Below are 10,641 nucleotides of genomic sequence, written 5' to 3'. Positions count from 1 at the left end.
ATTTCTGTGAATCGATTGGAATTGATGTCGGAGTTTAAATACTCGAGTATTTGAGCAGTGTCTATACCTGTGGTATCTTTAGTTGATCGATAAATCCGAGACGATTCAAAGTTTCATAATTTTTTTTTCTTTCTTTTTGATCTTATTCTCTCTGTCAAGCATAACTTGCAACATATTTTGATCCACATTCAATCTAACTATCTACTTTGAAAGCAATTACTTCATATTTCAATGATTGAGATACAAGCAAATGACAGACTTGGTAAAAAGATCAGAGTAAAGTGTTTGCCTACCGATACAATTGGTGATTTGAAAAAAGTGCTTGGAGCACAAATCGGAACTCCATACGACAAGATAATCTTGAGGAAAGGACATCAGATATACAAGGACCACATTACGTTAGAAGATTATGAAGTTCACGATGGGTTCAACTTCGAGTTGTACTACGGTTGAAAGAAAGTGACTTGTTTTGGTATTAATACATTTCTATAATACAGATTCGTTAATTAAATAAGGAAGAAGGTGCAGGTCAGGCAACAGCAACTCTATCTATGATTGTAGGTTCCTACAAGAAATAGTCAACATGTTGGCGCTTGGGACGTTCTTGAAAGTAGGCGGCAAAGAAGTCTGTATCGGTATTTTCTGAATCTGACAAACTCATTCCATTGACTCCTTTTCCATTCAATGTATCTTCATCATTCTCAGTGGAAGCTTCAAATACGTTGAAAAACTGACCTGCTAATACACCTTGTTTAGCCTGTATAGTGGACTTAAATGACGGATGCTCTGTTGAACTTGTCTTAGATTGATCTACGTCTTTTTCATTTGCATCTTTGCTTTCATAATTTGTGTGTAGAATCTCTAATACACTTGCTTTGTTACCACATCTATAACAATAGTTTGGTGCTGACCATACGGTCAAACACTTTCCTTTCCAGTAGCTCGTATATCCTTCGTTACATAATTGATGGGCTCGAATCATTTGAGACAATTGGTTATCGTTGCAAAATTTATCCATTATATCGCTTCCAAAGAGGTAGCCAGCACCTCTAGGGCTTAATTTAAAGTCAGTAATTTCAACATCAGGATCAGACCATACTAGATCGGCCATTATACCATCATGAGGGATCTCTCTAAATCGGTCTATTGCTCTAATTTGATCCAACTGCTGGCAACTAGGCGAAAGACCCCCATGACATGCAAACACCGTCCCATCAATGGTAGCCCCAAGGGGTAGATAATCGAACAAGTCCGTGATATATGACCAGACGTCAGCTGACCCATTATACTTGTTCAATACCTCAGTGTAAAATCCATAGTTTGTAGTTATTGTTCTAGACTCGTGATTTCCCCTTATTAGACTGACCCTATTTGGATATCGAAGCTTCAACACTAATAGTAAAGAAATGGTTTCGACTGAGTAATAACCACGATCGACATAGTCTCCCAAGAAAAGATAATTAGTGTTTGGTGGCGACCCCCCTATTTTGAAGATCTCCAACATGTCATGGTATTGACCATGTATGTCTCCAACAACAGAAATGGGAGATTGTAGTGACAAGATATTGGGGGCAGCTAATAGTTGTGTTTTAAGCATGTGGCATAGTTGTTGAATAGTTTCGGGGGGTAGGATCTTTGGTGGTTTATGATCCAATAGCTGTTCTAAACAAAAGTCTAGATCTGAGATGGGTATTTTAAAAGGTATCGTCATATACCATTCAGGTTTGTATGGTTTGGGAGTTGTATCCTCGGTATGGTTTTATAAAGTTTTTTTTCCTGATGAAGGGGATGTACAGGGTTCAAATAGAAGTTGACGTGATGCTTTGTAGCAGGGACTTGATCCTTGTGAGTAGTGAGTTTGTAACCCAATTGGAGTGTGTGCTTTCCGCTGCTGAGTTCTGCACTTACTCAATATATTAACTGAAAGATAAGCTCGCTAATGTCAACAACCCAAATGTACGCAAAATTGGATTGTAATGTAAGTCGGGAAATCTTTTTTTTTATCAACTAGTTAATTAATCATTTTTTTGGTTATATGCAGGATACCACATGGGCGTGTTGAGAATTCGTTTAACTCAAAGTAATGACCTTCAAGCTGACCAATGAAAAAAAATGTAGGATATGGTGTCGGTATAGGAAGCCAAAGTTATTTCGAAAGTAATTGTGACACGAAATTAAGCTTTTTTCATTTCATTCACTAACAACTCTATATTTTTACAGTTTTATACAATGTTCTAAAATAGTGAGTCCGTCGTCTATAGCCTGATCTGGTATGTTAAGTGCTGGTACAAATCTGATCGTGTTCATTCCAGCTGTTATAATCAACAAGCCGTTTTCTCTACACTTTTCCACGATTTTGTTTATATCAACACCTTCTGCAAACTGCAAACCCAACAACAAACCCTTACCTTTGACCTTTAATACCCTATGGGGATGTGCTTCGGCAATTTGATTCAACTTGGCAATGAACCTTTCGGATTTTTCATTCACACTTTGCAAAAATGGTTCTTTTGTGATTTCATCCACCACGTAGGATCCAATTCTTGCTCCAAGTGGATTGCCCCCATAGGTTGTACCATGATCCCCCACAGAAAGTGCGTTTTCGACCTTCTCTGTTATCATAGTTGCACCAATGGGAAATCCATTACCTAATGCTTTTGCCATGGTCAAAACATCTGGATGTGCTTCTTGCGGTAAATACGAATGAGCCCATAACTTACCTGATCTACCCAATCCACACTGTATTTCGTCATAAATTAATAAAACATCGTGCTCATTGCACAACTTTCTCAATTCAATCAAGAAACTTTCATCTACATGGTTGACACCCCCTTCACCTTGAATGGGCTCGATAATAACACCGCAAGTCTTTTCCGAAGAGATCAACTCCTTTACACTGTCAATATTATTTGGCTCCGCAATATGTACCCCTGGTATCAATGGCGCAAAAGGGGATTGGTATTTAGGGTTGGGGGTTACTGATAAAGCACCCATTGATCTGCCGTGGAAGGAGTTGGCAAAAGTGATGAATTCGATTTTGTTATCTCCACCTTTCAGTTTACCATGCTTTCGAGCAAACTTCAATGCAGCTTCATTGGCCTCGGTTCCTGAATTGCACAAGAAAACCCTTGAAGCGTCATGTAACCCATTGTGTTCTTTTGTTTTATGGATCAATTTACTAGCCAACTCACCTGCTGGTAAATTGTAATATAAATTAGAGCAGTGAATGAGCTTTTCCGATTGATCTTTTAGTATCTCCGTAATTCCCTCATGAGAATGACCTAAGCAAGTTACTGCAATACCGGCAGTAAAATCGATATATTTTCGATTCTCCAAGTCATAAATATATGAACCCTTGCCGTGAGTTAAAACAAGATTTGGTCGAGCATATGTGGTGACGGTATAAGGCTTAGATACCTTGTTTATGAATTGGCCCGTGTGTGACTCTTCACTTGCGTCAGAAACTTCATGGAATGTTGGTTTTGATTTTTTTGCTGTTTCGGAAGTTGATGAATAGCTGTAGACAGAAGCTAACAAGCCCCCTTGATGAGCAATATGTCCAACGGATCTGTTTTTAGCCAAGTACCTCAACATATCAAGACACGCTGTATTGGATTTAAAGAGAGACTGGGGTTTTTCCTTTCTTCTTCAACGCTTTGAAAAGAAAATTCAATTTATGAAGAAAAAAAGAGCTTGATTCATCGCGCTTAGTGAGTCAGAAATGATTACCGCATTTGTAGAAAGCTTTTCCTGTTTGTGTTTGTGTACACAACTCTATATATCCTAAAATCTGTTAATATCAATAGTGACTTCCAACTCATGCTCCCTCTTATTATTGTCCAATACTAGCATCTCTTTTCGAATGATTCTATTCACTTCAAACCTCATCCGAACCTCTTCGTCTGAATCAGCACCTTTCATGCTTATCGATACCCCAATTATGTACAATTGGTAATTAAATTTTGTGATAAATAACTTATCAATCAAAAACCCGTCTCTAAAGCATTCTAAAGATAGAACATCTTGTTTGATTTTAGACTTCAATACGCTATACTCGTAGTTTGAGTACGGAAATGAGCAAAGAAGTATTCCACCTAAGGATTTGACTAGGTTTAAACCATTATAAAACAACAAACATGCTACTAGTATGGTGGCACATTTATTCACATCATAAGCCAACTCCTTAACAAAAGCCTGTGGTATCAGTGGAAGGACGATGAGAAATATTGCATAAGTGACAGTGATCATATGAGTAGGGTAATTTCTCCAAACCTCCAAAATTTTCAACACCCTCTGGCCTAACGTATTTTCATTTTCGAGAGACACAACAATCGGCGCAACACTAGTCTTTGCTGGAACGTTTTCAGGACTATTCAACATTTCATTAATTCTGTCATAAGCAAGGATAAAATTAGAAGAAACCAATGACACCGCTAGTGTGAATATCAATATCATTTCATAGGGTAATATATTTGTGGTTGTATTTCCGTGCCCTTCGTGAACATGGTGTGACAAGTGTTCATGGTCCAGGTGCTCGTCATGTGATATTAATGACAAAATAAACTCTTCAACAAAGTGACTGAACAAGTCAAAGCTGAGCATCAAGAGCGAAGCACTCAATGCAAAACCCACCAATACTTCAATACGTTCCAACCCGAAGGGGTAAGCTATCGAAGAACTATTCCAAACTTCGAAATTTGACATAATATCAACTAAAACAATAAATAAAGACCCTAACGAGTCATAAAATACTAAATGTGCTAAAGTGGCTAGCGAACTAAATCCATATTTAAAGCCAATCACAAAGATGACAATGGATAAGCTAAAATGGCCCAAAGCCCAAATGAGCCTGGATTTTTGTTGCTTGCTTACAGAGGCCAATGCCTCTTTGTAGTTCGGCACTGGATACAGATCAGGAATAGCCTTCAATTGCTGTTCATTTGCACTCATTGGCGGTGGCTCCTGAAATAAATTCATTGACACTGATGAATGTTTGTACTTGTGACCTTTCCTATGAGCCGGCTTTACTTGTAAAGATTGATTTGACCCATTGTGGTTTAGCATGATCTCTTGAGGCTGAAAATTGAAGGGGTTCAGCTTCTTGGGAGATGAAGATCTTCTCACTGGAGATTTCGACCTATAGTGCCTGCTGGTTCTAACAGGTGAAGTTGATCTCGTTGGTGAGGGAGGACGAATATTCAGTGTATAATTTGATTGAGATTGCGAGCCTCGATCAAAAAACGGGATCTGATTCGAATTAAGGCCGAATGTGAAGGAATCTCTTGATCTAGGCGAATTCTCAAATGGAAGTGGATTCCCGTCCTCAGAAATGGAATTTCCTGAATCCAAAAGAAATGCAGATAATGGCCTTGATCTTATCTGTTGCCCCGAGTAAGATAGTCTTGGCGATTTGTTTAATGAGGAGTTCGAATACCTTCTAGGAGACGGACTCATCTGGGTGTTACCGAATTGAAAGGTAGTATCTTGTGGGCTATCATTTAAAGAATCCGTTGAGAAGTTTGCACTGGCCAAGAAACTCAAATCCCTAGCTTTCTCCGATTGCTTGTTCTGATGTATGTCATCATCTGTTTGTGTTTCTATACTAGGTTCTGAGTGTTTCGATTCAATTATGGTTGGTATTTCCTGGGGTTGTACCGTCTCTCCCACTTCTGAGGCTACACTTGACACTTCATCAAACTCCTGCTCCCTGCTCATTTTCATGTTGGTTTTTCAAATACTTGGTGAACCACGCGTCAAACGTCAACAAAAATATAGAAAGTCCCTGTAAATATTCAACTCACACAAATTTCATTACACAAAAGAGAAGTCTATAAGAGTTACAACTATGGTGGGTTTTCTTTTGAAACATACGAGTTAAATAACAGCAAGTTGATACAACCATCATTCAAAGAATAGCTAGTATCTTCAAGCAATTCGTAGCTTCTTAATATGAACGGACGAACATACGTTCTCGATTGGCTGTCCTCGTGATCCTCATTCTTCTCGTTACTTAACATGTTACCCACAAACGCAGGTATATTCAACGAATCCGTCTTGGGAATCTGTAACTTGAGATTACTGTCGTTAATATGGTTCGCATCTCCGCCATGGATCAACTCTTTCTTGTCAAGCATTATTGCACATTTAATTGAGTCGTCGTTGAAAGTATCCTTGAATGGGTTTTCTTCATCGAGTTCGGGAATGGCAAACAACCGTTGCACCTGAGATGCAGTAGCTAACAGCTCCATAATTATTGGCTCTTTTTGTGGGCTTTCGTCCAAATTATGTTGCTGGTGCAAACTTTGTTCAGTCGACGTCGTCACTTCTTCATTTACTGAGGTTTTCATCAATAACAAAAGATCGTGGAAAAGTACTCTCAACTTCTGATTTTGGCTCTTCATATACTTTGAGTCCAATATCTGAATCAACGTTCTCACAAGGTTTTCTGCAAGCTCGTCGTTTATGTTCTTGGCGATGAAGGTACAAAGGGACGGCTTGTGTATAATGATAACCTTTAAAATAATCGACAAAAGAGTATTAAAAGCGCTCTGATCCTTTTCAGGCAAATCACCATTGACTTGGTTTTCTATCCTTGCTAACAATTCTTTAAACTTGGAGACAAATGAGGGTGGCGACGCTACTGTGTTGACTAAGGTGGACAAAAATATGTCAATAAAGCCAACAATAACTCTAGATATATCAATACCATCCAAAGTTAGGGCCATTGGCGCATTGTTGAGATTTTGTTGAGAAAACATTGTCTCCTCAAGAATCTCCAACACTATCAATTTATGTTCCCATGGAACCCAATAAAACAAACTTCCAAAGATAAAGCTTTCAAAATCCCCTGTGGATTTTGTCTTGCGCGAAAAGATCTTGATCAATTCTTCCCAACTAGTCTTGGTGGCATCTTTGTCTCCTGTGTCCAAGGTCAATGACAAAACACAGAGTAGCACTTGATAAAACGGTAAATTGAACTCATTGATCTCTTCAATGCTCTCCTCGAAATTAGGAAATGTTCTGATGTGAGATTTTTCTGATCGGTGCAAACACAAATTCAACAATTCTAAGCAATTATCTCGACTCATACCAACGAAGACCTCTTTAAACATCTGCTCTCCGTGGGTAACTAAACCTTGACTCAAAAATCGCTTCAACCACTCTTTGTGGTTAAGGAAGTAATCATTATTTTGCAAATTTCCAGTTCCTAAACCACTTAAAACCAAACGTGAATATTGCTGCTTATTCTTCTCCTTGAATAAGTGAACACTAGTGTTATAAAGTTGGTACTGGGAAGCAGTCAAAGCGGAGTTTTCCGAAAAGTTGGGCTCCAAAAGCATTTGATGTAAAAGCAGCTCGTATTCTATCTTGTCTAAGAGCGAAAGAACTTCCTTGAGCACAACTATGTCATATACAACCAACTTTTTGATCATGAGAACCTTAAGCTTTAACTCACTTTCGGAGTGTAGAATTTCGTTCAAAGTTGACTTTATGATCTTATCAACTCTCTCTTGAGCGACATCAATTGTAAAGTGTTTCCAAAGTTTCACTATGGCTATCTCTGACGATTCAGAAATCGTACCTGCTTTGCTAAACCATTTACTCAAGAGCGATTCGTGACTTGTATTATCCACAATGATTTTCAACTCCTTCACTTCTGACTCTCTCAATGGTGTGATTTTCGTAGTTCTCAACGCCGTCAAATCATTTCTGAAATCATCCAAACTGTAGCTGCCTGCCAACCTAGGTGTGTGGTCGAATGCCAAATCAACGGATTGTATTTGCATTGGCGTTTCAAAATTATCCCTTCTTCTAGATGGAATTCCATAATAAGTAAAATCCGAACCGACATCCCACTTTCGTTTCCTAGAAGGAGACACATCCTTCTCAGTGACCGCATCAATGAAACTCCACACTTGTTGAAAATTGTAAATAACAAATTCTCGTTGGCTCAAATCCTTGTAGTTTTGCATGATTAGGCGGAAAAGGTTTGCAACAGTAGATCTATTAGATGAGTCAGAAAATTGCTTCAAAAGTTTGAAATGTCTCATTATTAACCTTGAAATGAAATAAAGTCCATCAAGATACAATATTGCCATTCTACTTTCGTTCCTAAGAATTACCTGAACAACAATCTTAAAAAAAACAGGAAGGTTATCGGAAATGGCATAAAACTTGTATAATTTTGCTAAAATGTCTTGAGTGAATACAACAAGCTTCGGTGAAGAAACAAGTCTCGCTTTGAACTCGTCTGTCAACCAATTGACAAGCAAAAACTTCAAGCCAACACGAAAAGAGTTCCATTGTTCCTCAAACCGAGGAGACAAATTTATGTCTTTGTTACTGAACACTCTGTCTAAAATCATTGACAGCAATTGTTGTTTCATCAGTTCAAAAGCTTCTTTGAAGTTTAAACCCTCAGCTGTCCATTTGCGCAAAATACTATCACACTGCTTGTTATTTAGCACCGGCAAGTTCATCAAGCAATGAAGATGATTTTGGGTGCTAATATTAGTACCCAATAGAGACTGAGACTCATTAGACGTTGTGAAAAAGACGCCCGAGGCAATTAACTTTCTGATATAAGATGCAATTGTAATCATCTTCAACTGGTATAGCTCATTAACCAAAATATAAAGCTTTTTGCTATCAACAAATCCAGCATTTGATTCTAAGATGGTAAAGATACATTCTAAAATTTCACTCTCAAATTCCACTTTAACTGATTTTTCGACTTGGACAGACAATGATCTCTTCAAAAAATTACACACAATCAATATGCTTTCATTTTGAAATTCGCTGTATCGCCAAGGAGAGACGCACCAGAAAAGGACTGTTTTTAAATTTTGCTTCCAATTTTCATTGCTTTGAATACCAATACGAGGTTGCAATTGTTGAGCAAGTTTTTCATTGACTCGAAGATGGTCCAAGTCCTCCAAGATTTTAAAAGTTTTGCTGAGTGTCCCTCTATACCTATTATCACCACCTGTAACTTGCATGTTTCCATTGGCTAAGTTAATAGACAGTTGTGGTCTGTCAGAGCCTGACAATACGATAGTTTTGGACTTACTTAAATTGATAATTAAGCTTTCATTTCGGTAGTTGATTAGCTCAAGTTGATCAGCCAACTTTTTCAGCTCAGCTGGAGGCAAGCTGAGCATTTCCTGTGCTAAAATAGTAGCCAACGACTCATTGGTCAACGCCCAATTATTTGGTATGACAAAAATGTTTGTATTACGTTTGAAAAGGTAAACTACCATATCACGCAATGAATTTGTCAAGTTTTCTCTCAAGTGCTCGGGCAAGAACCATTTCGGGTACTGGGATAATTTAGTTAGGTAAAAATGGTTTAGCAATAACAGCTCACTCAACTCCTTTGCCAAATAGTCTATGGCAGTTATGTCATTCCAGAACGTTTTAATCCAAACCAACGATGCAAATCGCTGCCCATAGTCTATTTCGAATTGTAGTTCGTCTTGAATTGAAACATCGTAGTTCTCTTCATCGTCAATCTGTCTCGTCCTTATCAAGTCACTAACTGCATCTGAATCAAGAGGAAACCCTTCTCTAAGTGGCTTCAATAACAATGAAAGAAAATAAGGTTTGTCTAATAATGTTTCGACATACAAAGACAGGATAAACTCACGAAGGTAACTCAATTTTTTCATGTAATACTCTTTCGTCAGAATTTCAGAGACATGCATCATATCTTGTGCAACTTTAACCACGTACCCAGCTACTTGTTGAGTCCATTCTTGTAACCAATGCAATTCAAACTTTTCAGGCAGATTGAGCTCAGCAGAAATCCTCGATTGGTACTTTCGCCTCAATGCCAAAAGTTCGCTAAACAAAACGCATTTTGTAAACCACAAAGCTCTGTTTATGGGTGTAGATCTTGTGCAAAGCAAATCAATGAGAACTCTACTTCTAATTCCATGTGGAATTTTCTCCCCAATTTTTTTCAATGGTACGTTTGGATTGCTTAATTCATTAAGCCAGTTGTCTCGTTTTGAAGCAGTAAGCGTAACCTTTTGAGGTATTTTAAAATGACCAGCATTATATCGTATTTTGTTAATATTTTCATTTCTGGACTTGTAGGCGTTAGTGAGAAACCGAGAGAGTTCGTTAACAACGGTCAAGCAATTTTCGTTAGACTGGAATAAAGTAGCCAGGACCAAATTTCTACCAGAGTAGTATTCATTGCCGACATGGGGAGCCTCGAAGTAGCCTTTACTCAAGTAGGTATGTTCATCTGGTTGTTGATGATCTGGTTCCTGTTTGCCCTTTGAAGTCTGTGTATGATCCTTCCATGGTATAAAATCTGGATATGTATATTCAAGAGAGTCCTTCACTTCTTCTTCGACACCTTTTGAGCCCAAAACGTCAATTTTGGATGTATCCTCAAGTGCATATATAGGTAGGCTTGGTCGGTCCATCAGGTATTTCAATGCCAACAACTCATCTTTGGTGGATGATTTAGTTAGCAGTGATTTCTTATGCGAGGATAGTAGCTTGTTTTTGCTTTTGAGTTTGCTTGTCATTTTAGTTATAGGTCTTTGGTGACTTAGTTGGTCTTGAAGAAACCGCTCTCAGATCGACTCCGATATTTTGTTCCACTTTTCTATTACATGCAGGATATTA

At 38.2% G+C, this 10,641-nt stretch overlaps 5 protein-coding genes across 5 annotated transcripts; 1 reads left to right on the top strand and 4 right to left on the bottom strand. All coding sequences in view use genetic code 12, as the record gives it.

The window, feature by feature from the left end:
* Positions 1 to 231: 231 nt before the first annotated feature.
* CORT_0E03080 (Hub1 protein) lies at positions 232 to 453 on the top strand (the record flags this gene model as incomplete). Its single annotated transcript, XM_003869979.1, has 1 exon — positions 232 to 453. One exon carries the CDS (start codon positions 232 to 234, stop codon positions 451 to 453), a length of 222 nt encoding a protein of 73 aa, XP_003870028.1.
* Positions 454 to 565: 112 nt separating this feature from the next.
* On the bottom strand, positions 566 to 1,711 carry CORT_0E03070 (Ppg1 protein phosphatase; the record flags this gene model as incomplete). Its single annotated transcript, XM_003869978.1, has 1 exon — positions 566 to 1,711. The coding sequence occupies one exon, from the start codon at positions 1,709 to 1,711 to the stop codon at positions 566 to 568; it is 1,146 nt and encodes a 381-aa protein (XP_003870027.1).
* A 503-nt stretch (positions 1,712 to 2,214) lies between these two features.
* On the bottom strand, positions 2,215 to 3,594 carry CORT_0E03060 (Arg8 acetylornithine aminotransferase; the record flags this gene model as incomplete). Its single annotated transcript, XM_003869977.1, has 1 exon — positions 2,215 to 3,594. The coding sequence occupies one exon, from the start codon at positions 3,592 to 3,594 to the stop codon at positions 2,215 to 2,217; it is 1,380 nt and encodes a 459-aa protein (XP_003870026.1).
* Positions 3,595 to 3,783: 189 nt separating this feature from the next.
* Positions 3,784 to 5,721, bottom strand: CORT_0E03050 (Zrg17 protein; the record flags this gene model as incomplete). The annotated part of the gene is made up of 1 exon (XM_003869976.1): positions 3,784 to 5,721. One exon carries the CDS (start codon positions 5,719 to 5,721, stop codon positions 3,784 to 3,786), a length of 1,938 nt encoding a protein of 645 aa, XP_003870025.1.
* Positions 5,722 to 5,843: 122 nt separating this feature from the next.
* On the bottom strand, positions 5,844 to 10,541 carry CORT_0E03040 (Srb8 RNA polymerase II mediator complex subunit; the record flags this gene model as incomplete). The annotated part of the gene is made up of 1 exon (XM_003869975.1): positions 5,844 to 10,541. One exon carries the CDS (start codon positions 10,539 to 10,541, stop codon positions 5,844 to 5,846), a length of 4,698 nt encoding a protein of 1,565 aa, XP_003870024.1.
* Positions 10,542 to 10,641: the final 100 nt, after the last annotated feature.

The sequence above is a fragment of the Candida orthopsilosis genome, assembly GCF_000315875.1.
Source record: "Candida orthopsilosis Co 90-125, chromosome 5 draft sequence".
Classification (NCBI taxonomy): Eukaryota; Fungi; Ascomycota; class Pichiomycetes; order Serinales; family Debaryomycetaceae; genus Lodderomyces; species Lodderomyces orthopsilosis.
This window is presented reverse-complemented; position numbering and strand designations above follow the sequence as displayed.